The 23569-nt window shown below is 34.7% G+C and overlaps 1 protein-coding gene across 1 annotated transcript in view; it reads left to right on the top strand.

Moving 5' to 3' along the window:
• Positions 1–12967: 12967 nt before the first annotated feature.
• The window catches only part of LOC140137074 (uncharacterized), a 291494-nt gene continuing 280892 nt past the window's right edge, over positions 12968–23569 (top strand). Inside the window, 1 exon segment of the mRNA XM_072158732.1 lies at positions 12968–13288. Within this exon segment, the coding sequence (XP_072014833.1) occupies positions 13162–13288 (127 nt within the window). The 5' untranslated portion in view covers positions 12968–13161.

Raw genomic sequence — 23569 nt, 5'->3', positions numbered from 1 at the left:
GTATCTCTAACCCGATCTCTAAATGTATACATTTTCAGGCAGGAGATGACGCACGGAATCCAACTAGCATAACACAGGCGTGATAATTTCCTGCTTTTTTGTGGTCCAAATTTCCGCACATTCGTTTAATTTCAGCCCGTTTTTGTCCCTTTTAGCATCATTTCACACGCTTTTTCAGGCTTTTTCAAACTTTTCAGGGTATTTCATGGATGATCATTCTCATTATGTCTGATAACAAATTCCTGCAAAAATCACAAAATTTGATTTTACTCTTCTGCCTCGAGGAAGGCATGCAGACTTCATGCTTCCAGGTAGGCCCCATATTGCGTAGACTAATATGAACTGATATGATGCGGGTCATTTTCATATTAAGCCGTATTCAGCCTTGCCCTTAACATAACCCCTTGTAAATCCCATTTCTGAAACTGCACTTGAAGTTGACCTGCAATTATAAACCCCATTAGTCCTGAGCACCAATACTTAACTTTCGAGAAAGGAGACATTTTGTTTTTATTTATTTACCGATATCCTCTTATAGAATCCATACCATTCAATTTAGAAATCTAGCAGACAGCGTAAGAGTAATAATTCCTGTTGAAATGGCCGCAGTAGTTCTCTTCAAATTGAGAAAAATAAAATTCTATGAAAAAATTAGGTACGTTTTTGAGCCAAATTTGTTATCAAAATATATAGTCATACAAAAGTATCTATATATATGCATCTATTTCAATGGAAATTAAATCTTCATTGTTGCCATTTTAGACAATGTAGGCTTTTCATGAATACGAATTTGTTCAAGAATGGGCATATTAATAGTATGTGTGTGATTTTAGGTCTGGGCGATTTCAAAACATTGATTCCATTCGACGGATAGGGCTATTCCATTTCAAATCCACACTACCCCTGTGGAAGATTCAGGTTGAATCTTTCTCAGAAGGTGTATGCAATTCAAATGGAGCTGCCTCCCAGGAGATGCCTAATATGCTCATTCCATTTGAAATTCATACTCCTCCTGTGGCAGATATTTCCATAATCTTCCACAGGGGTCGTGTGGATTTTAAATGGAATAGGCCTACCCCCATTGTATTTCAAGATTATAGCCTTTATGCCCTACCTTAAAGGCTACCTATAGATCTCTATAGCCGGGAAAGTTTCATTTGATAATCTGCCAGTCGTACATGGTCCTGCATGTATGCCTTCTTTCAGCTTCTTTCCAGGACAACTAGGTCTCAAAAACTTAAGAGTCTCTGCAAACCTTTTACCGAACATAATTTAGGCCTATATGCCTACTAGCCCTCTCCTCTCTTCCAAATTTTCTTTCAAAATTCAAAATTGTTGAATTTTACATTTTTATGAGCATATCTGGAATCAGCATGAAAAATGCGTTAAATAGAGTACAAACAAGCCTATTAGTCCAGTGGTTCTTTGAGAAAATATCTCAAAACTTTTCGGGGACTTCTCATGATGAAGCCAATATAGGCAGCACGCTGAGGAAACACCAGAATGACACACTCGCTTGTTTGGCACAGATGTTTGTGCGCCAAGATCCTTATCATTCGTTCACTCATAAAACAGAGTAGTTGTCTACAACTTATAACCTTTAAATGTCACTTGTTCATGAGTTGATAAGGGTCGATAAACTCTCTTTCGACATCACTACTTTTTGATCAACGTTCAGCTCGATTTATAGTCGATCGCTTTTATAGGAACGCGAATCGCGAACATGCTCAGTGTGCAAGAACCATTTCAATTTTGCACACTGAAAATGTGCGCGATTTACTTTACTGCGAAAGCGATCGACTATAAACTCTGATTTAAGATGCGACGTAATGGAACCCATTTCTAATAACAACAAACAACGTAATTTAACACATAACATGCAGTTATTGTTCATACAGCGTTTTATTAATAAAATAAGATATTTTCACCAGCCCTGCTATTAATATCGGACACGTGTATATTATTTCATTTGTCAGGAGGGGGAAAGGTTGATAACAAATGACGTAAAAACATAATACATATGTGTATACCGCCATGTGCGATCCACACACTATGACTATATAGCTTTTAATGGCCATCGTTGGTTTTATACTATCTTCAGTAGATAGCAAAGAACTTGTTTTTCAAAAACACATTTGTTCAAAATTTTGCTATCTTCAGTAGATAGCAACGAATCTGTTTTTGGAAAACCCATTATTTTCGACATTTTACTATCTTCAGTAGATAGCAACGAACCTCTTTTTTGGAACCCCGTTATTTTAGACATTGTTGCTATCTTCAGTAGATAAGGCCGTATAAAATTAATGTTTTGGTTCTCGTCCAGAGGATTTTCATGAATTGATGAGGGAGGGAGGTGTTTTTTTTGTTTTTTTTTTTTTCAATGTAAAATTAGTATTTTCAGTATTTTTCGGTCTTCTCCAACAGTGCTCGAAGAAACGATGAGGCCCTTTTTTTTTTTTTTCAAATGTGAGATTCTGAGGGATAAACCCCCTAGAGTACCACAAAAAGACTTGGAAGTGATGCTTGTTCTCTAATAAACTCATTTATATGTATGAAGATTTCATAAATCATTCCAAAGTCTAAAAAAATTGAAAAATCTAAAAAAATAAATAAAAAATCTGACAAATCCCAGAAATTGAGGAGGAGGGACGAGAACCAAAATATTAATTTTACACGGCCTAACAACAAACCTGTTTTTCGAAAACCTGTTCTTTCGACATTTTGCTATCTTTAGTAGATATAGCAACGAGTCTGTTTTTCGAAAACCCATTATTTTCGATATTTTGCTATCATAGATAGCAAAGAATCTGCTTTTCGAAAACCCATTTTTCAACATTTTGCTATCTTCAGTAGATAGCAAAAACCTGTTATTTGAAAACTTCGTTTTTTTTCGACATTTTGCTCTCTTCAGTAGGTAGCAAAGAACCTGTTTTTCTTGTAGCTATTCCATTCTAGTGTAGAAACTGAGTGTTTGATTAATCTAATGAAAATGGCAATAAAAATAGAAGTGTTGTTACCCGTGATAGCATAACACAATAGCATATCACAGCGTTGATGTCAGAACTGGTGCTATATAGCTCCAACTCTTCCCCATTTGAGCACGCCATGCACGTATGTTATTACCCCAGGGGATAGTTACCATACTATTTTAGGACCACACTAGCTGTCATCGGAGTACGTTATCATGAGTAGATAACAACAAGTCGGTGTTTACTTTTAATGATATCCGCTCAGGTGCTCAATGACACTCACCCTTTCAATCTTCAGTTACGCCAGTATTGTCAATGACTTTGATCCATAAACGACCTTACCAGAATTAGAACAACACTGCATGGTATTAATTTAATACTACACAAATCTTCATGCAATAGAATATCATCACCCCTTTTGTCGGATTTTGATGCTATTTGGATAGATAGCTTTTAATGGCCATCGTTGGTTTTATACTATCTTCAGTAGATAGTAAAGAACCTGTTTTTCGAAAACACATTTGTTCACAATTTTGCCATCTTCAGTGATAGCAACGAATCTGTTTTTCGAAAACCCATTATTTTCGACATTTTACTATCTTCAGTAGATAGCAACGAACCTCTTTTTGGAACCCCATTATTTTAGACATTTTTGCTATCTTCCGTAGATAACAACGAACCTGTTTTTCGAAAACCTGTTCTTTTGACATTTTGCTATCTTCAGCAGATAGCAAAGTACCTGTTTTCCAAAAACCCATTTTCGACATTTTGCTATCTTCGTAGCAACGAACCTGTTTTTCCTTGCAGCTATTCCATTCTACTGTATATAGTATATAAACTAGGTTTTCGTTTAACCTAATGGAAATGGCAATAAAAATAGTAGTGTTGTTACCCGTGATAGCATAACACAATAGCATATCACAAAATTGATGTCAGAACTGGTGCTATATAACGCCAACCCTTCCCCATTTGAGCACGCCATGCACGTATGTTATTACCCCAGGGGATAGTTACCATACTATTTTAGGACCACACTAGCTGTCATCGGAGTACGTTATCATGAGTAGATAACAACAAGTCGGTGTTTACTTTTAATGATATCCGCTCAGGCGCTCAATGACACTCTCCCTTTCAATCTTCAGTTACGCCAGTATTGTCAATGACTTTGATCCATAAACGACCATACCAGAATTACAACAACACTGCATGGTATTGATTTAATACTACACATATCTTCATGCAATAGAATATCATCATCCCTTTTGACGGATTTGATGCTACAGGGTGTCCCAAAAAAAAAGAGGCCCCTAATTGCGCCCTCTTTTTCTCCTATTTCTGAAAAGTTGATTAAATATATTTTGGTATGTAAAGAAACCTTTAATCGCTAGCTTTAATAAACTAAAACAATGATTTCAATCAGCTCACAGCTTTTGAAGATATGCCCTTTTGAATAAAAGTACCTGTTTTTCACTCTGTCCACGGATAGCAAACAGAGTGGTTGGGATGGCTCATGCTGTGGAGTGGCCTGCACGATCACCAGACCTCACACCACTTTTTTTCCTTTGTGGCTAAATCTAAGATCTTCGCAAACGTATTATTGAATGCATTCGCAAGTATTCGGCACAAAAGGATGGTACGCAACGCAATTGATGCAATGAGGACCAGTGCTGAAACCTGTATTCGCCAAAGAGGCAACCAGGTAGAGGGCAGAGCAGCACAGTAAACTCAGTTCAGAAGCCACCAAAGACAAACCAAACAGCCTTTTAGGGCTACCTTTTATCCTAAAAAGAGAAATGACCTATGTTGTAAATAAAAAAAAGAAATCAAGAAACAACAAAGTAAGAAAGTAAGAAACATAATAAAACAAAAAGGCATAAATAATCAAGAAAAAATAAGTAATTGCAAGTAAAGCAAAAGAAGTCCCATTCGGCATCCATTTTACCCACAAATTAATGACACTATTAACAAAATCCATTGCCCATAAACCCACCGGTAAAGCCCATTCCATAAATAAAGTTATTTTAAAAAGTTATCATTGAGGAATGTTTGATATTCATGCATGGTATGTGTACTCCTTTTCAATCTTTGAAGTAGCCAAACCTTTTCCGTGGACAGAGTGAAAAACGGGTACATTTCTTTCGAAAACACATTTGTTCAAAATTTTGCTATCTTCAGTAGATAGCAACAAATCTGTGTTTTGAAAACCCATTTATTTCGACATTTTACTATCTTCAGTAGATAGATAGCAAAGAACGTGATTTTTGAAAATCCCATTTTAGACATGTTTGCTATCTTCCGTAGATAGCAACGAACCTGTTTTTCGAAAATCCATCTTTGACATTTTGCTATCTTCAGCAGATAGCAAAGTACCTGTTTTCCAAAAACCCATTTTCGACATTTTGCTATCTTCGTAGCAACGAACCTGTTTTTTTTTTCTTGCGGCTATTCCATACTACTGTATATAGTAGATAAACTGGGTTTTCGTTTAACCTAATGGAAATGGCAATAAAAATAGAAGTGTAACTGTTACCTATGATAACACAATAGAATATATCACAAATGTTGGTGTCAGAACTGGTGCTAGCTCCAACCCTTCCCCATTTGAGCACGACATGCACGTATGTTATTACCCCAGGGGATAGTTACCATACTATATATTTTAGGACCACACTAGCTGTCATCGGAGTACGTTATCATGAGTAGATAACAACAAGTCGGTGTTTACTTTTAATGATATCCGCTCAACGACCCTGTCCCTTTCAATCTCAGTTACGCCAGCATTGTCAATGACTTTGATCCATAAACGACCTTACTAGAATTAGAACAACACTGCATGGTATTGATTTAATGCTACATGTATCTTCATGCGATTGTATACCATCATCCCTTTTGACGGATTTAATGCTATCTTGGGTAGATAGCTTTTGATGACCGTCGTTGATTTTATACCTTCAATAGATTATTGTTTCGACTTTTTGCTAACTTCAGTAGATAGCAAAGAACCTGTTTTTCGAAAACTCATTGTTTACGACATTTTGCTATCTTCAGCAGATAGCAAGGAAACGGTTCTTTGAAACCCCCATATTTTACTATCTTCAGTAGATAGCAACGAACCTGTTTTTCGAAAACCCTTTTTTTTCCTCGATATTTTCCTATCTCCAGTAGATAGCAAAGAACCTGTTTTTCGAAAACTCATTGTTAACGACATTTTGCTATCTTCAGCAGATAGCAAGGAAACGGTTCTTTGAAACCCACATATTTTACTATCTCCAGTAGATAGTAGCGAACCTGGTTTTCTTGCAGAAATTTCATTCTAGTATTGAGACTGGGTGTTTGTTAAATCTAATAATAATGACATGATGAAAAAGGGGTTGTTGTTGGACCAATATGATAGTAGAGCCTATTACAGAATATAATATCACAAAGTCAATGTCAGAACTTATACTATCTGCTGAAGATAACAAACATATCAAAATTAAATACTAGCTCAGCGCGAAAAACGGGTTCGTTGCCATACATGTACTAGGCCTATATAGATAATGAAATATCGAGAAACTCATTTATTTATTAAGTTTATGCTATCTTCAGTAGATAACATAAACATGCTATTTTCGATCATAGAACTAACCCTGTTAGTGAGTGAAATTAACTTACCTTCAACCCACACCTGTAATTCACACCCCCCCCCCCCCTCTCCCCGCCCCTGGAAAAACAATTCTGGTGCCGCCACTTTTCAAGTTTCAATCAGCTGTTAAAATTATGTTGTAGTCGATAGATGATATAGCACTAACCATGTTATTGAAATTAAAGTGAAGTTACGTTACCTTTGATTTAATGCTTTCTTCAGTAGATAGCAACGAATCTCATTCCTATCTTCACCCAGCTTATCATTGATTTTAGTAGTTATATTAGCATCGATTCTGTTCTGCAATAAAATGGCAGAAACCTTGATCTTGCTCTAGTTCCCTAAATCTTCATCTCTGGATCGAATACTGGCATTGCGGCGCGGAAGGGTTAAGGGTAAGATTAATGTTATTGCAATAAAACTAGTTTAATTGGTAGTAACAACTCTTGTATTTATACCATGATCATGAGTACCCGTCGAGTCATGTCATCGATTTAGTCTAGTTTAGCAGATAGCGACGCACCGTTTATCAAAATGATGCCATCTTCAATGATTACAACGTACTGGCACTATCATTGATTTACACCTTTAAAGAGAGTAGTGACAATATTTTGCGATATTAAACCATCTTTTTCTATTTGAAAACACCGTGACTGACCGGCTTGCTATTGATTTGTACGCTATGTCTTCAATGGATAGCATCATAGCTGTCAATCTGATGAATGATATCTTCAGTAAATATCGAAGACAAAGATACCTGAATAATTCGATCATATATGCTATCTTCAGTAAATAGCACCGGTTTATCATCGAAGTCCAAGCAAACATAAAGTGTTTTACAGTTATACATACTGCAGTTACTGTCCGTTTTCCTATACATAATACACAGTGCTCTTTCCCATCGACGCGTGACCTCTACAAATAGCCTACGTTAAAAGAATGGGGATATGCCTAGTTAACGTCGCTGTGTGAAAAATAACCGGCCAATATTAAAAGTACTCTTCTAAAGTTCTAGAAAATATAGTTTTGTAACATGTCCTAAATTTTTAGCTAATTTAGATGTTTGGAAATATTCGTACTTTGGTGTTTTAGTTAATGTTATAGGTAATAGTACATTGCCTAGTTAACGTCGCTGTGTGAAAAATAACCGGCCAATATTAAAAGTACTCTTCTAAAATTCTAGACAATATAGTTTTGTAACATGTCCTAAATTTTTAGCTAATTTAGATGTTTGGAAATATTCGTACTTTGGTGTTTTAGGAATGATATGTAAACGACAGATAACACCAAAAAATATGAAGAAATTATTTCCAAACCGTGTTAAGTCTGCAAACCACCATGTTTCTCATTTTCAAGAACGCTGGTTAACAATAAGCAGAGTTTTGTCTCATTTCGTAAACAAAAGCCCACACAGAATTGTTCTCTAGCGCTCGCTTTATAATCGTTCACCCAACTGAAACTATAATCCCAGCCATTACTCCATTGTACGTGTAAAAGCAGAAACATGTGATGTGTGTATTTAACCAGAGAAGATATGATTTAATCAGTTGAGCTGCTTTCAATGAGTGTTATCTTGGTTTAATAGCTTTTAATGGGGTTTAAGTCCTGCAAAGGTCGAATTGAATTCTACTGTAGATAGGTAGTTCAGTGTGCTCACTGAATTGGTTGACAAGGTCATCCACTGATTGCACAGTGAGCATGGCACAGTAAACATGGAAACCAGTGTTGCCATATATATAGTGAGTGCATAGTTCTATAAATGCTCTGTTATTGGTACTATAGTCTGGTTTTGTGCTGAAAGCAATTGATTTTCTAAGTAGAGAATGTCAAGATGAATAACTGTATCAACCTGCGTCAAAATCGGCGCAGTGGTTGGAAAGTTACAGTTTCTTGAAAATTTAGGACTGAATTTTTATAATGATGGTTTCAAGCAATATTTATGCATGTTAGTATCAATATACATGCCTATAAAGTTGTTCTAAATCCACAGTTTCAAAGAAATTCCCCTGCAGCAAGACTCCAATAATCAAAGAAAACCATTTACTTCAAGGAAATTTGGGCTTCATATGAGGAAAACCAACGTACAGTGTTGCCAGTTTTCATGCTCACTGAACACTAATTAATGCAATTTTAGACCTTTTTAATGAATTTAATCACATTTTCTAAATGTTTTTTGATACTTTGATGATTTCTTTGTGTGTCAGTCACTTTAAAGCATCATTTCATTTATTAATTGATCAAAAATCACAATTCCTACTGCAAAAATTAATTAAAATTGTTAATTAATTACTAATTATGCAAATTAGCGACTATTTCCTCAAAATAATTGATCAACAATTTGGTACAACTTATGTTCTTATGAAAACAAATGTGGGATATTTTAAAGAAGATAATTGTAAAATTATTATAGAAAAACAATTTTTTAATGAAATTATGATGGTGCCATGCCAAAATAAAGACTATAATAAGAAATAGGTTCCTAAAACATTCAAATTTTTTGCCAAGTTATCCCGACAAAACAAGCCATAGCTCGAAAACCGGTTGGCCTTTTTGAAAAATTCAAAAAGCATTTTCATGCTGAATTTATGTTCTATCCAATAATGTACATTATTCTACATTATACCACTGTTTTAAATATTGCCTGAATGACTGCATCATGATAAAAAGGTTTTAATAGCATTCAAAAACATTTTTGAAAACTTGCTGCAAAATATTCTACCATAATGATATTGATGTTGTTTTTCGTTTGTTTATTTATTTGTTTGTGTTTTTCATTCCCCGCCGACGCGACCTATTCTTTACAATACTTTATTAAATTCAGTTTTACTAGAAGTTCTTTTGCAGACATTTGAGTCGAGTAAATGGTATTCTGACTTACTAATAGGGACGCTAAATCAAGTATGAACGTGATGAAGGAGCTTTCTTGAGACAGACTTAATGGTCAAGAGCTATGTAATTGAATTAACGAGTCACGGTGCTTTGAATGGTGATTAATAGTGAATTGTTTCTATCTTCCTATATATATCTAGCACACCAAAAACATTTAAACTGTACATGTACAGTTTAAATGTTTTTGGTGTGCTAGATATATATAGGAAGATAGAAACACGGAGTGGTTCATATCAACACTACCGTAAACCCCGTCTACAAGCATATAGAGTGCTTATGATGAAAGCTACATTAATCCAGGCACCATTATGGAGTTCGAACAAATAAATTACGGATCCAAGCATATACAAACAAGTATTATTTTAAGATCAATCTATTGTATTGGTATATTTACGCTTGCTTCGAATTAATTTAGCTTTCATAAAAAAACACTATATATCGCAGCAAACACAAAAACGTTTTAAAAACGTTTTTAATAAGTTATATTTTGGCTTTTGGTTTAGGTTAAAACGTTTTAATAACATTAAAATGTCGGGTTATATAAAGGTCATGAAAACGTTTTAAAACGTTTTGTATGAAAACACACTACAACAATATTTTTTAAATGTTTTCAAAAATGTTATTGTAAACTATTTTTGCAAACATTTTTTGCCAAATATTTTGTCAACACTTAAATAACATTATGCTAAAATATTTGCACCCAGCAAGCACAGAAATGTTCTTAAAATAATTTTTCAAAATGTTTTAATAACATTTAAATGTCAGGTTATATAAAGGTCATGAAAACGTTTTTAAAACGTTATTGCAAATATTTTGGGCAAACATTTTTCGCAAAATATTTTTTCAACTCCCAAAATAACATTCTGTTTAGAATGTTTTGTATCAAGTTTTCAAAATGTTTTTGGAATGTTATTAAAACGTTTTTATACCCTTTATATAACCCGACATTTAAACGTTTTCTGTAAAACATTTTTGTTTACTGAGCAGTAGATTATCAAAAAATGATTTTTAATGATATGAAAACATTTTATACCCTTAATATACCCTTTATATAACCCGACATTTAAACGTTTTCTGACAACCTTTTATAACCTTTTGCGAATGATGTCGAAAACGTTTTGTGTTTGCTGGGATGCTTGTAGACGGGGTTTTACGGTATGTTGATCTTTTAGACACTAATAGCAACTAGTCTCGCAGTCATATATTGTTGGTGCATACGTGTCTAGCCTGATAGCAGGGGCGTAGCCAGCTTCTTTGGTCGCGCGGGGGGGCAAAATAAAATTTCAGGGGCACAGACGAAAAAAAAAAAAAAATTACAGTTGCATCATACAATACATAAAGACTGTATGTCTTCGAGCTTCAAAAAAGGCTTTATTGGGACGATATGGTATTTGGTATTTTGCGCTATTTCGCCCATTATCAGGATGAAGAGGGCTTTAGGCCTATCTGTACAATGTGCGTTCGCCGTGCGTAGCGCGCAAAAATGTTGTATTTTACACTATTTTGGCCCATTTTGGCCCCTTTTCTTTTCCTTTGCCCTCCTGATTTTCTCTTTCATTTTTTTGTCAGAGGGGCACTTTTTTCTTTCATTTTATGTCAGGGGGGCACTCTGCCCCACCCCCTTCCCGCTGGTTACGCTACTGCCTGATAGCACAATATGCAATTCCAGTTGAAATTTATACGAGCATACACACCTCTATAGTGTGAATTTCAAATAGGTGACTCCATTTGAAATCCATGTATGGGGGATGAAGGAAATGTTTTCCATAAGGGGTGTATGGCTTTCAAATGGAATAGCCCAATTTCATTATCGATAAATTGTTGAAGATTGCAAAAGTTTTAATTGTTATGTTGCTACCTAGCCCTATACTAAAATACAAGAATCCTTGATATTGTATACAACACATCTGCTGATCATCTGTTTAAGGGTAGACGAGATATTGTTGGTCGAAGCAACCTAAAAATCGATTTTTATTATCTAGATCAATATCTTATTGAAAATTAACACCTTGATGTTTTGCAAAAGTTAGTTCTACAAATCGTATACTTTGCAAACTTGCTTAATTTATTGTTGTTAATGAGTTATGTACGTTTTACAAAAGTGTTGTTGTTTCAGCCCTCTTTACAACGTAACTCAAGAACCGCAGCTCCTATAAAAGTATATCTGTGATATTTTAATTCTTCTACACGCTCGCTATGAATTGAGCAATGCAGTTTTTGCCAAAGCGCACTACCATTCGTAAGATGCTGTGAACTACCAAATCACAACAGTTTAAAATAATTAATAACCTTAAAGCATTGTTATGTTGCTATCTACTGAAGATAGCATACACGGTGTATACATTCGTGCTTCTTGCACGGTATTCTCTGAATAAGCCATTTTCGGGTCTAGAGTCAGAGTCTTCCCAGAATGGATGATGGATCCAACGAATGTAGTGACATCTTTATCTGTCATTTCGCAAAAAACAAAACAAAAAAAAACAAAAACAAAAAAAAAACAGAGCTCGTTTGATGAAACAGTTTTGAAGATAAGATCATCAATGTAAAAATGGTTGCAGGACCAATTTTGCAAATTTGTCTTATTTTTTTCTCAAAAATCACCCCCCCCCCTTTTCTTTATATAAAAAGTGAGACGTGTACATATAAAGTCTTTTGTTCTGAGAATTTCAAAAATGACATTACAATTCGGTATTTTTTACGGTTCTCGAGTTATTCTTTGGAAAGCGATCAGAAATGTTTGTGTATTTTGCGCTATCCCTACATAAATCTTTTAATGAATGAATAAATCGGAATGAATGAATGAATGAATGATTGAATGAATGAATGAATCAATGAATCAATCAATCAATCAATCAATCAATCAATCAATCAATCATTCAATCAACCATTCATTCATTCATTCAGTCAGTCAGTCAGTCATATTAGTAGACCTACTTTAATTATATTTATATCTTAATATTGTTGAAAATTTGCTATCTACTGCTGATAGCATAATATTTATATCGTAGGCATGTTGGTAGGCCTATCTACTGAAGATAGCAAAATCTTAATGTTGTTGTCACTTTCATAGAAATATAATATTAAGATTTAGCGATCTACTGAAATCTACTGAAGCTGTCATAAGATTACCTTCTGAAGATAGCACAATCTTAACATTGATGAAGTAATCCTGCTATCTACTGAAGATAGCAAATCGTACTGAACAAGCTTGCTATTTTCTGAAGATATAAAGTCAAAACACAAAGTTGCTAAAAGATTAGATACTTGAAAATAGTAAACAATCTCTATAGAAACCCTTAAAATGATGAAATTTGACAGAAATATTAAAGAACTGCTTCAGAAGTGAAATATTTCTAGTTGTTTATGAAGGAGGCGTGGTTGAAACACAAACCGCGCAGACTCGATACAGACAGCTCGTATGATTGCTTGTCTGGTCTTGTAATGCAGTACAATTGCGTTGTTCAGTTGCATTCTGGAAGCTATGCAGTGTAAAGTGTAATATAATTATAAACTTCGTGACTGGAAATAAATTCACCAACACGTATTTCTCACACACGTCGCTTAGACATACGACATTGGATCTGCTTCACATTAACTGATAATCACCGTACCATCTAAAGGAATTTAGTGGAATTTTTTATCATCAGTTTTATGGCGAAAGCATCAGCTTTATCCTAAATGGCTGTACCATCTCCTAAAAGCGGTCGTAAACCGCGGAGTGCGGCATTATCGCTATCGTTGAAGCAGTCAGCACCTGCGATGTCTATGCCGGGAGATCCGCCGGAATTAGGGCTCGCACAAACAGGTAAGAAAAGAAGATGATATTGGAAAGGTTTCTGCTTAATTGAGTGAATTTTCAATCATGGAAGCGAATGGTATAAAAATAATTAAAGCTAGCTACGGAGCTAGCCAGCTTGTTCTATATTCCATATAATTAAAGTCAAGAATTTTTTTTCCATTCAAAGACAAATGCAAATAGTCTATTGGCTTATCAATTTGATGGAAGAAAAAAAATGGGGTTGTTTATGTCATGTGGACCCCTTTGAGGCATGGTGTACTAGTGTGTGATGCTTAAAGGAGTGTTTCGTGATCCTAGCATCCTCTTTTTATGACATTTTTCAGTACATATCCACGAAAAAAGCCTATTCCCAAAATTTCAGTTGATTCCGATTTTATGCGTTTGCGAGTTATGCATGATAATGTGTATTACACTGCTCCATAGACAATGCGTTGTAATTTCGTTCTGGTGCACCAGAACGAAATTCAAATTTCACGATATCTTTGCAAAACAAATTAATCTGCAAGAAATATTTTGTACATAAACATCATGTAGCCAGAGGTTTCCAGTGATATAAAAATCTCAACTTTTTTTGAGAAAAGTGGGGGGATGAGGCTGTGGATCACGAAATGCCCCTTTAAAAAGCGAAATAGGAATATATTTTTGATATAGGCCTATTAAAGTGAAGGATCTATTTTCAAGTCAGAGGTGATAATAAACTTGCTTCCCTACTTGGTGGGTGAAGAAAAAGTACAAGACCCCTTTGGAATTGTTGGAATTAAGAAAATGTCTCTTTTACCCATTCCATTGGTTTGCTTTCTACTAAAATCTACTGAAGCTATCATAAGATTACCCTCTAAACATGCTAAAGATAGTCCAGTCTTAACATTATAACGATGCTGCTATCTACTGAAGATAGCGTGTCAAACATTTGTGACACAATATGGTCCATGGAGGCCAAAGGAGGCATATTTGAAAATTGAGTTACTGTAATTATTATCACATTAGGCTATCATATACTGAAAACACCAAAGGTCTAGCATACTTGGTTCAAAAGTTATGAAGTTTTGTATAAATGTCTATTTTCTTATGGATTTTATTGTTTTTTACTCCATCTTTTGCCTTTATCTCAATTTCAAATTTGTGGCCTTTGGCCTCCATAGACCACATTATGTCACATTTTTAAGTCATGGAAAATAAAACATTTCTTGAATGGAAAAAATAAGCCCTTGGGTAACCCTGTTCAGAGCAAAAACATTTCATTGGTACATTATTACTCTTTAGGTCCGTTCATAGTCATACTATGCCACAATTGCTTTGCTGTGCAATGCGTTGCCGCACTGCATCCTAATGCAATGAGTTGCAGCAAAAAGTAATCAATATATCGGCATCACACTGCACCGCAAAGCAATTGCGGCCTAGTATGAACAGACCTTTACTTACAGGCCTGTAGCCAGGATTTAGGGGGTGCAGGGGTAAAAAGCGGACCTTTTGAAAAAATATATTGTTCAAAATAGGACAGATTTTAACAATTTTACAAAGTAAAAGTAGACCTTTTGTGCATTTTTGCTTTAAAAAGAGCTGATTTTAAATATTTTTAAACACAAAAAACACCCCTTTCTGCTTATTGACCCCTGTACCCCTGGCTATATGGGTATGTTTACCTAAATTACACTACTAGAATTAAAAGACGTTGTTATTATTTTGATCAAGTAACGTGGCATCATGTGAGTCGTCCGGATTAGGGGGGGGGGGCATTAGAACTCATTGAGGGTGCATTGGTTATGTTTTGGTAATTCAATGGAAGTTGTCAAAAAAATTAGACTCTTTGTGTCTCCCCCCCCTTGTACTCCAATGCCAGACCAGACAACAAAGTGCCATAAAATGGGGTAACTTTGGTCAATTTTCAGAGTTTTGAAACCACTGCTTCCCAACAAAAACAATTATATTTCTAATTTTAATTAGCTGTTATTTAGGACATTAGGGTTCCCCTCTACACTTTGAAGTTGAAAAAGATTTTTTTATAATTTTTAATGGCCCTATAGGGTTAAAAATAGCCTGACCAAAGTTCCCCCACATTTTAGGCATCTTTGGTCAGAATATTACATTATACGAAGAACAAAAAAAGATCTTTGCTGTATGGTCAAGTTGTTGCTTTTTGTGAGATTTGACCCCTTGTAAAATTAACCAAGCACACATCCTTGTTCAGAAAGATTGATTTTTATTTTTTCTGAAAAAAACGTAAAAATGCTCATTTTTGGTCAAAATACCAATTATTTTGTCAATTTTGAGGAAATTGGATCTGAGAAACTATTATTTCTTCCAAATATAATAACTTTGATTATTGCTTAACAAATTGACACCAAATATGACTAAAACAATATTGCTGTTTGGTAATATGACCGTTTAACAAAAAAGATTTTACCGACCAAAGTAACCCTGCTGACCGAAGTTACCCCATTTTATGGTATGCAAGCACTAGTTTGAAAGTGCTTTTTCCATCAGTACATCAGCAGTTGCACCACAAGCAGTTCCAAATTTAACATCAATTAAAGCTTCCACTTATCTAGGTAGCTTAATATTGTTTATTTATATAGAAAACAGACATGCTTCCACTCTCAGCAGGAGTGATATTGTAGGTCAGCATCAGCGCTTTGCTTAATATTTTGTAATAACATCAACTACGAGTAGCCACAGTGTTTTAATACTGTATTTAAAATACCTACCACAGGCCATTTTCTATTTACCGCTTCTGGCACACATGTTAAAGCCATAATGTACGATTTCCATTAAATTTTAATTTTGTTGTTCTTTACGCAGACTGCTGAAGTAATATTATTAATAGGCCTAACTGGCAGGGAAGGTTTCTGTCCATTTGAAACCGAAATAATAAGGAAGATTGAAAGAAACCCCACTGGCTATTTTGACCGTTTAATGTGGAGTTCTATAGAGGACTAAATGTCTGAATACGGTATTATGTCAAAATTGCTCTGTTGATCCGACAAACAACAAATTTGTCTTGTACTATTTAGGTGTAAGTTGGGATATGTGTAAATATTATATAAGCGAATATGTCAAAAAATCAGGTTAAAAAATGAACCAATTTTGATACATTATGGCTCTAATAAGAACTGGGTAAATTGTCTCACAGACTTACAATATTGCTTTAAATAGAAAATGGCAATGTCAATTTGAAGGGGGTGAAGAGTAAAAAAATTGTACTTCTTATAAAAAAAAAATCCATCGTTATTCTAGTGTTGCACCCACAAAATGGTCACTGTTGAAACAATGCAGTTTAAGTTACAGTTAAATATAATAATTGTCAACATCAAAGTCACTGTAAGAGACCTTTGACTACTATGATTAAATACTAAATTACTCTTTCATTAAATTCCGCAGTAAAGCATTGCGCAGCTGATCTACCTTAATTAGTTTACATACTCTCAAAAATACAATAAAAATGCAGCTCAAATTTACAGCACACTGTACATCTTTGTTGTGCAAGTCTGTGGAATTAAATAGTTAACTGTAAATATTTACAGCATTTTATAGGCCTATAATACTGTAAGATGTTGAAAGGATTTGTTACAAATTATACCTGACATGTTTTAGTGTTACATTTAGCTCAATTTTGTACCCAACATTTTTCACTGTAAAATTAAACATTCCACATTTTCCATTTTGAGTAGTCGTGGTAGTTAAGCATTAAGCCCACAAAATAATATTATATTCCCAGAACTACACTCCAAAATCTTTTTTAAATTAGCAATTAGTATTTCAAGCAAAAATTTAAAACCAGGCTCACATCATTCTCTTTTAGTATGGGGATGGTAGCTCCTGGTACATTGCATTTGCATATCTATATTTCAGTACTTTAATTAAAAATACAGCCATTAATACACTATATACCACATGCTATCTACTGCTGATAGCACAGAATGATGTTGTGCTATCAGCAGTAGTATTGGGCTGTTCTGTTGGAAAATCACACCCCACTGTGGAAGATGTTAGAAATATCCCCCACAGTGGGAGTATCTTTTCAAGTATAATTGGTCAGGGTTAATTATTTTGAAACCCATACTCCCTCTGTATTAATGACTTTACCTATATTGTCCACAACTGGAGTGAGTATTTCAAATGGAAGTTACCCAATTGTTTATTTTATTTGGAACCCATGCTCCTTCTGTGGAAGACATTGGATTTCCATGCGTGGACCACTTACGACACGGTTTCAGATTTGAAGCAGGTTTGACTGCCAAAAATGGCAAAATATAAAGTTTCAAAAAATATTGTTTTAAATATGTTTTCTAGACTGAAATTTTGTGCAGAATTCATTTCTTAAGTCAGAAATGCACAATCTGTCATTGTTTTCCTGATATGAGCATTACAGTAGAGGCATATGCTTTTGACGGAAATAAAAATATGAGATCCATAAGTGACAACATCATCACAACATATTTGAACTCTATTGGCACACTTATAAAGGCTCTGCAAGGCTCACATCATGTTGTAGTGCAAGTCTGACATCTGATTGGTGCACACACATTGAATATAGGTCACATGATTGCGCAATATTACAGGTACTAATTGTTCCCGATTTTGCTCAAAAATGGGGTGGCGAGTAAAAAAAAAAAAAAAATTAGAACTTAAAAAATATGCATTTTAGGACAAGTTTGATACTATATCCCTGTAGTACTGTATCATGGGAATAACTGATTAGTTTTTCTGAAGTCAGAAATGCAAAATCTGTCATTGTTTTCCTGATATGAGCATTACAGTAGAGGCATATGCTTTTGACGGAAATATAAATATGAGATCCATAAGTGACAACATCATCATCACAACATATTTGAACTCTATTGGCACACTTATAAAGGCTCTGCAAGGCTCACATCATGTTGTAGTGCAAGTCTGACATCTGATTGGTGCACACACATTGAATATAGGTCACATGATTGCGCAATATTACAGGTACTAATTGTTCCCGATTTTGCTCAAAAATGGGGTGGCGAGTCAATTTGTTAAAAAAAATTAGAACTCAAAAAATATGCATTTTAGCACAAGTTTGGTACTATATCCCTGTAGTACTGTATCATGGGAATAACTGATTAGTTTTTAAACATGTCGCCTCATATTTTTTTTTTTTTGCGATTTTTCGAAATGCCAAATTTTACGTAATTTACAGATGTCACAAATTGTTAAAAAAATTAGAAAAGAAAATTGAAAAGGAATGGAAAGATATTAATGTTATACCCAAGTAGGAACTTATACTGTGCATAACTGATTAGTTTTTCAAGCCTATAGCTCTTGTAGTTTTCTTGTAATCCCGATTTTTATAAATGGCGGAATTTTTACACACATCAAAATTTTAAGGGTAGGGGAAACATTTTTACATTTTGCAAGTTTTTCCCTTAGTTAAAATGAACCAAGTTAGGTATCAAATGAAAGCCCATTCAATACTGCATAGACTGGTAGGTCTACCATCACTGTAGCACCTTCCTATCAAGAGTTATGATTTTTCAAATAATTTTTTTTGCCGAAAACAGCTTATTTTGGCATGTCAATTGTCACGAGGCATGTCATATTTGAATGATTCTGTACGCAAATGATTAAGTCAATCACAAAACAAATACCTGAAACCATCAAATAGTACCCTCAGCTGATATGTTAACATTTTAAAGGGCCATATCTATGTATATTGTAGACTCTATGAGTATACAAAGTTGGCATGTGAAAATTTTTGTCACCCAAAAAAGTGCATTTTTCGGGCAAAATCGGCCACAAATCAACATTTTGTAGCAAAACGATGTACGATGCACGCGTTTTGACAAAAAAATCATGTTCTACAAACAATTTTACCCTAGAAAAGACACCTTAGAAATTAAACATAGCTATTTTCACTCTGGAGTGAATTTTTACACACTTTGGCAGTGAAACCTGCTTCAAATCTGAGACCATGTCTTACTCAGGGTAAGTGGTCCATTTGAAATTCATGTTTTAATTGATTAATTTCTAATTAACAATGATTTATTTAATGGGTGAAAATTTGCTAAAATGTTCTTTACCATCAACAGTATTTAGTATAGCAAACAAGACATTGCAGACTTATTCCATGATTTTTTTATATAGACATTTAAGGCTTAAGTAGACCAATGTATGATTTCAGTCCAATTTTAATTTTGTTATTCTTTGCCAAAAATTATTACATAATATTAGTAACAACTGTCAAGGAGGTTTTCTGATCATTTTATATAGAAATAATAAGGTAAAATGAAAGGGAACACTTAGCTGCTTAACTGGCAAAAAAAAACCTGGGCATCCCAATTTTATTATAAAAACTACAAATTTTACTGTATAAAGTACTTGAGGCGTCGTCTTTTCAGTACACCATTGGGTATTAAAATCATGTAAAGAGCAGAGCTTTAAAAAATATTGAGGGCATTGCTGTGGATCAAGTCACACATTATGGCTTGAACACACTCTCCCTAACACAAATAATTCATGCAGAAATAACAAGTAAGATTTAAAAATGATGCTATTTATAACTGAAATTTAACAATAATTACTTAAAGGGGCATTTCGTGATCCACAGCCTCATCCCCCCCCACTTTTCTAAAAAAAAGTTGAGATTTTTATATCACTGGAAACCTCTGGCTACATAATGTTTATGTACAAAATATTTCTTGCAGATTAATTAGTTTAGCAAAGATATTGTGAAATTTGAATTTCGTTCTGGTGCACCAGAACGAAATTACAACGCATTGTCTATGGAGCAGCGTAATACACATAATCATGCATAACTTCATAAGCGCACAATCGGAATCAACTGAAATTTTGGGAATAGGTTTTTTCGTGGATATGTGCTGAAAAATGTCATAAAAAGAGGATGCTAGGATCACGAAATACTCCTTTAAAAACTTATAGCATAATACAGAGAACCTGCCTACCAATTGTATACATTGTACAGTACACCGTAGGGTATACACAATCAATATTGGTTGTTGAACAGCTTGATGAATTATCTTCATTAATTGTTTATTGGAAATGATTGCTTGATGAAAATGTATATATTAAGTTTCGTTGAAATCAAAATTGAATATCAGTAGCTGGGGGCCAACCTGGGTGAAAAGGGTATGTTTCTTAATTTGTTTGCTGTATAGAGTAGTATGTATAATGTTTGTATGTGCTGCGGGTAATCGCTGGGTATGTAAACAGTCATCATATGTTGAATATTTTAAGCTATACATGAATTGAATATTGATATTCAAAGTTGTATTCCTCCGTTTATAGGTCAAAATCAATGATGAATCTATTTTTAGCATCAGAAAAAAAGTGAATATGTCATGTTTTATTTTGGGCAGTGGCATTGGTGCCCTGCGGGGCAACCCGACCACAATCTGAATTACCTGGGACCGATTAGACCGATCTGGAGCGACAGCAGATTGGATTAGATTTTTAAAATTTCAAAATTTACAGGTTGGGACAGATCAAAGAATATATCAATGGCCTGGGCCGGGTCTTGTTCAGTTCTCCCCCAAGTTGACATGGGTTGGGTTGGTATATTTGGGGTAGATCGGGGTGGAAAAATCTTGCCCCACAGGGTTCCATGGATGTAAGAAAATAACACCCAAAACATAACACCATAAATTAAAGACAAAAAGTGTTGTGTTGGATTAATGTTGTTAGATCTAGCTTTCTGGCTGTCCTAATGAAAGATATGTTATGCCTGTTTATGGGCTTCTGAATCACGGTTGCCAAAAGATTTCAGCTGGAATCGCGGGTCAAATAATCGAAAAGTCACCCAATTTTTCTCTTTACCATTGGTTTCAATGTGGCAGGAAACTATCGTAAGTCGAGGGAGCCAATGTTGAAAAGTCACCCAAATTTTTTCTTAACCATTGGTTTCTATGGGACAGGAAATTGTAAAAAGTCGCGGGGGAAATCTTCAAAAGTCGCCCAATTGGGCTACCAAATCGCGGGTTTGGCAACCCTGTTCTGAATCAGCATTACAAAAAAATGGGGTCTCCAGAGCTGAAATGGACAGCCTTATTTTGCCTTATTTTGTGCAAAAAAATTCTCATGAATAAGTGCTTGACGCTCAAATTTGAAGCTAATTGTGGGATATTTGGAGAAAATTTAAGAAAAAGTCTTTGGATCTTCAAATAGGCTCTGGAATGGAAATAGAGCTTGAACAGAGGGTCTTGAGGCCGACACTTCCCCAGTATATTGTATGGGCTCCAAAGATATTTGCACAATATCAAACATGTTGAGCATCCCATCTGTTATTGTCCATCATGCATGTATACCTGTCATCAATTACATTACGTACCTGAGACATTATTTAATGCTTAATAATTACATCTGTGTAATATGCCAATAGGAAAGATGTGCATTACATCTGGCGCAGAATTAGATCTATTTGTTTACATGGTCATCAACTTTCACATTTTGAAGCCTGTTGTTGGCAACCTTTGCCGGGCTGGAAATATGCGCGAGTTAAATGTTGCTACACCTTTTTGTATTTAAGTTGGTGTCCTATTAAAGGGGTATTTCGTGATCCATAGCCTTGCCCTTATCCCCCACTTTTCTCTAAAAAAAGTTGAGATTTTTAGACCATTGGAAACCTTCGGCTACATAATGTTTGTTTGCAAACATGTTCTTGCAGATTCATTCGCTTAGTAAAAATATTGTCAAATTTGTATTTATGTTCTGTAGAATGAAATTACAATACAGTGGCTTATGGAACAATGTAATACATGATCATGCATTTAAACTTGCAAACGCATAAAATCGGATCAACTACATTTTGGGAATAAACTTTTTTGTAAATATCTACTCAAACATACCATAAAAAGCAGGATGCTAGAATCACAAAATACACCTTAAAATGAGGGCTGATGAATAGGCCTGGAGAAATATTCAAATTTAATGACAGACTGACCATGGTGATGTAGCGAGGGTCCCTGGTATCTGGGAGCATTCATAATAAGGTTTAAAAAGTTTCCTCAAAATATATTACAGCTGGCATTGAAATGCTTAGTTAAAAGGGCATTTCATGATCCACAGCTTCATCCCCCCACTTTTTTCAAAAAAAGTTGAGATTTTTATACCACTGGAAAAATCTGGCTACATAATGTTGATGTACCAAAAGTTTCTTGCCGATTAATTCGTTTAGCTAAAATATCATCAAATTTGAAGTTCTGGTATACTAGAAGAAAATTACAACAGTGGCCTATGGAGCAGTGTAATACACATAATCATGCATAACTTCATAAATGCATAAAATCAGAATCAACTGAAATTTTGGGAATAAGCTTTTTCTTGGATATCTGCTGAAAAAATCTCATAAAAAGAGGATCATGAAATACTCCTTTAAATATGGAATATAGCATTTTCCCACTATTTTGAATTGAAATGAACAAACGCATGATGTATTAAAAAGAATGAATGAATGGATACATAAATGAACATATAAATGAATAAATGAACAAATAAATAAATGAATAAATACATGAATGAATAAATACATAAAGGAAGGGTGAATGAATGAACAAATAATCAAATAAACAAAAAATAACAACTTGTTTTTATATCAATACAATAGCAGGTTACCCTTCCATAAATTAAACAAGAAATGAAAACTCTTAACCACTGCCCTGTGCTCTCGTTTTCCTTCCGTCCCCACTTAATATTTGCCCGTTCTTCTCCACTCTTTCGCATCCTTCCGTACTCACACAATACTGTCTCCTTCCTATCCAAGTCACTTATTGCCTTCAATGATGTTAAAACCAATGAGACTTTTATGTTAAGCTTATGTTAAGCCATGCCCATGAGGGCTATGTAAGTGGTTTGGAAGGCATTTTGTGTTTTTATTAGGCTTGACAAACCTCTTAATGCAGTATGGGACTCTGGGAGCAGTGATAGCACACTTTCGCAAAGGTGTCGTTGCATCGATTCTGCATATTCAGCTATTCCAGTTAAAATCCATATCCCCTACGGAAGACATGACCTTAATCTTCCACACAGGGAGTCTAAATTTCAAATGGAGTTACCTGAATGAGGGACTCCATTTGAAATCTACACCCCCTGTGTGGGAGATTAAGTTCATGTCTTCCATAGAGGGTGTATGGAATTCAATTGAATAGCCCATTTTGTCCTCCAGCATCTGATTCCCACGTGATAATGTGAGACAAAATGCGATAATTGAGACATATGTCGCCTAATGGAAATTTTGCAGTAGCTACTACAATATGCACAATGAGCGTAAAATATCTCAACTTCTTTTATGACGATAAAGTGTGTTTTAAT

This window comes from Amphiura filiformis, chromosome 17, assembly GCF_039555335.1.
Source record: "Amphiura filiformis chromosome 17, Afil_fr2py, whole genome shotgun sequence".
NCBI classification, from domain to species: domain Eukaryota; kingdom Metazoa; phylum Echinodermata; class Ophiuroidea; order Amphilepidida; family Amphiuridae; genus Amphiura; species Amphiura filiformis.
This window is presented reverse-complemented; position numbering and strand designations above follow the sequence as displayed.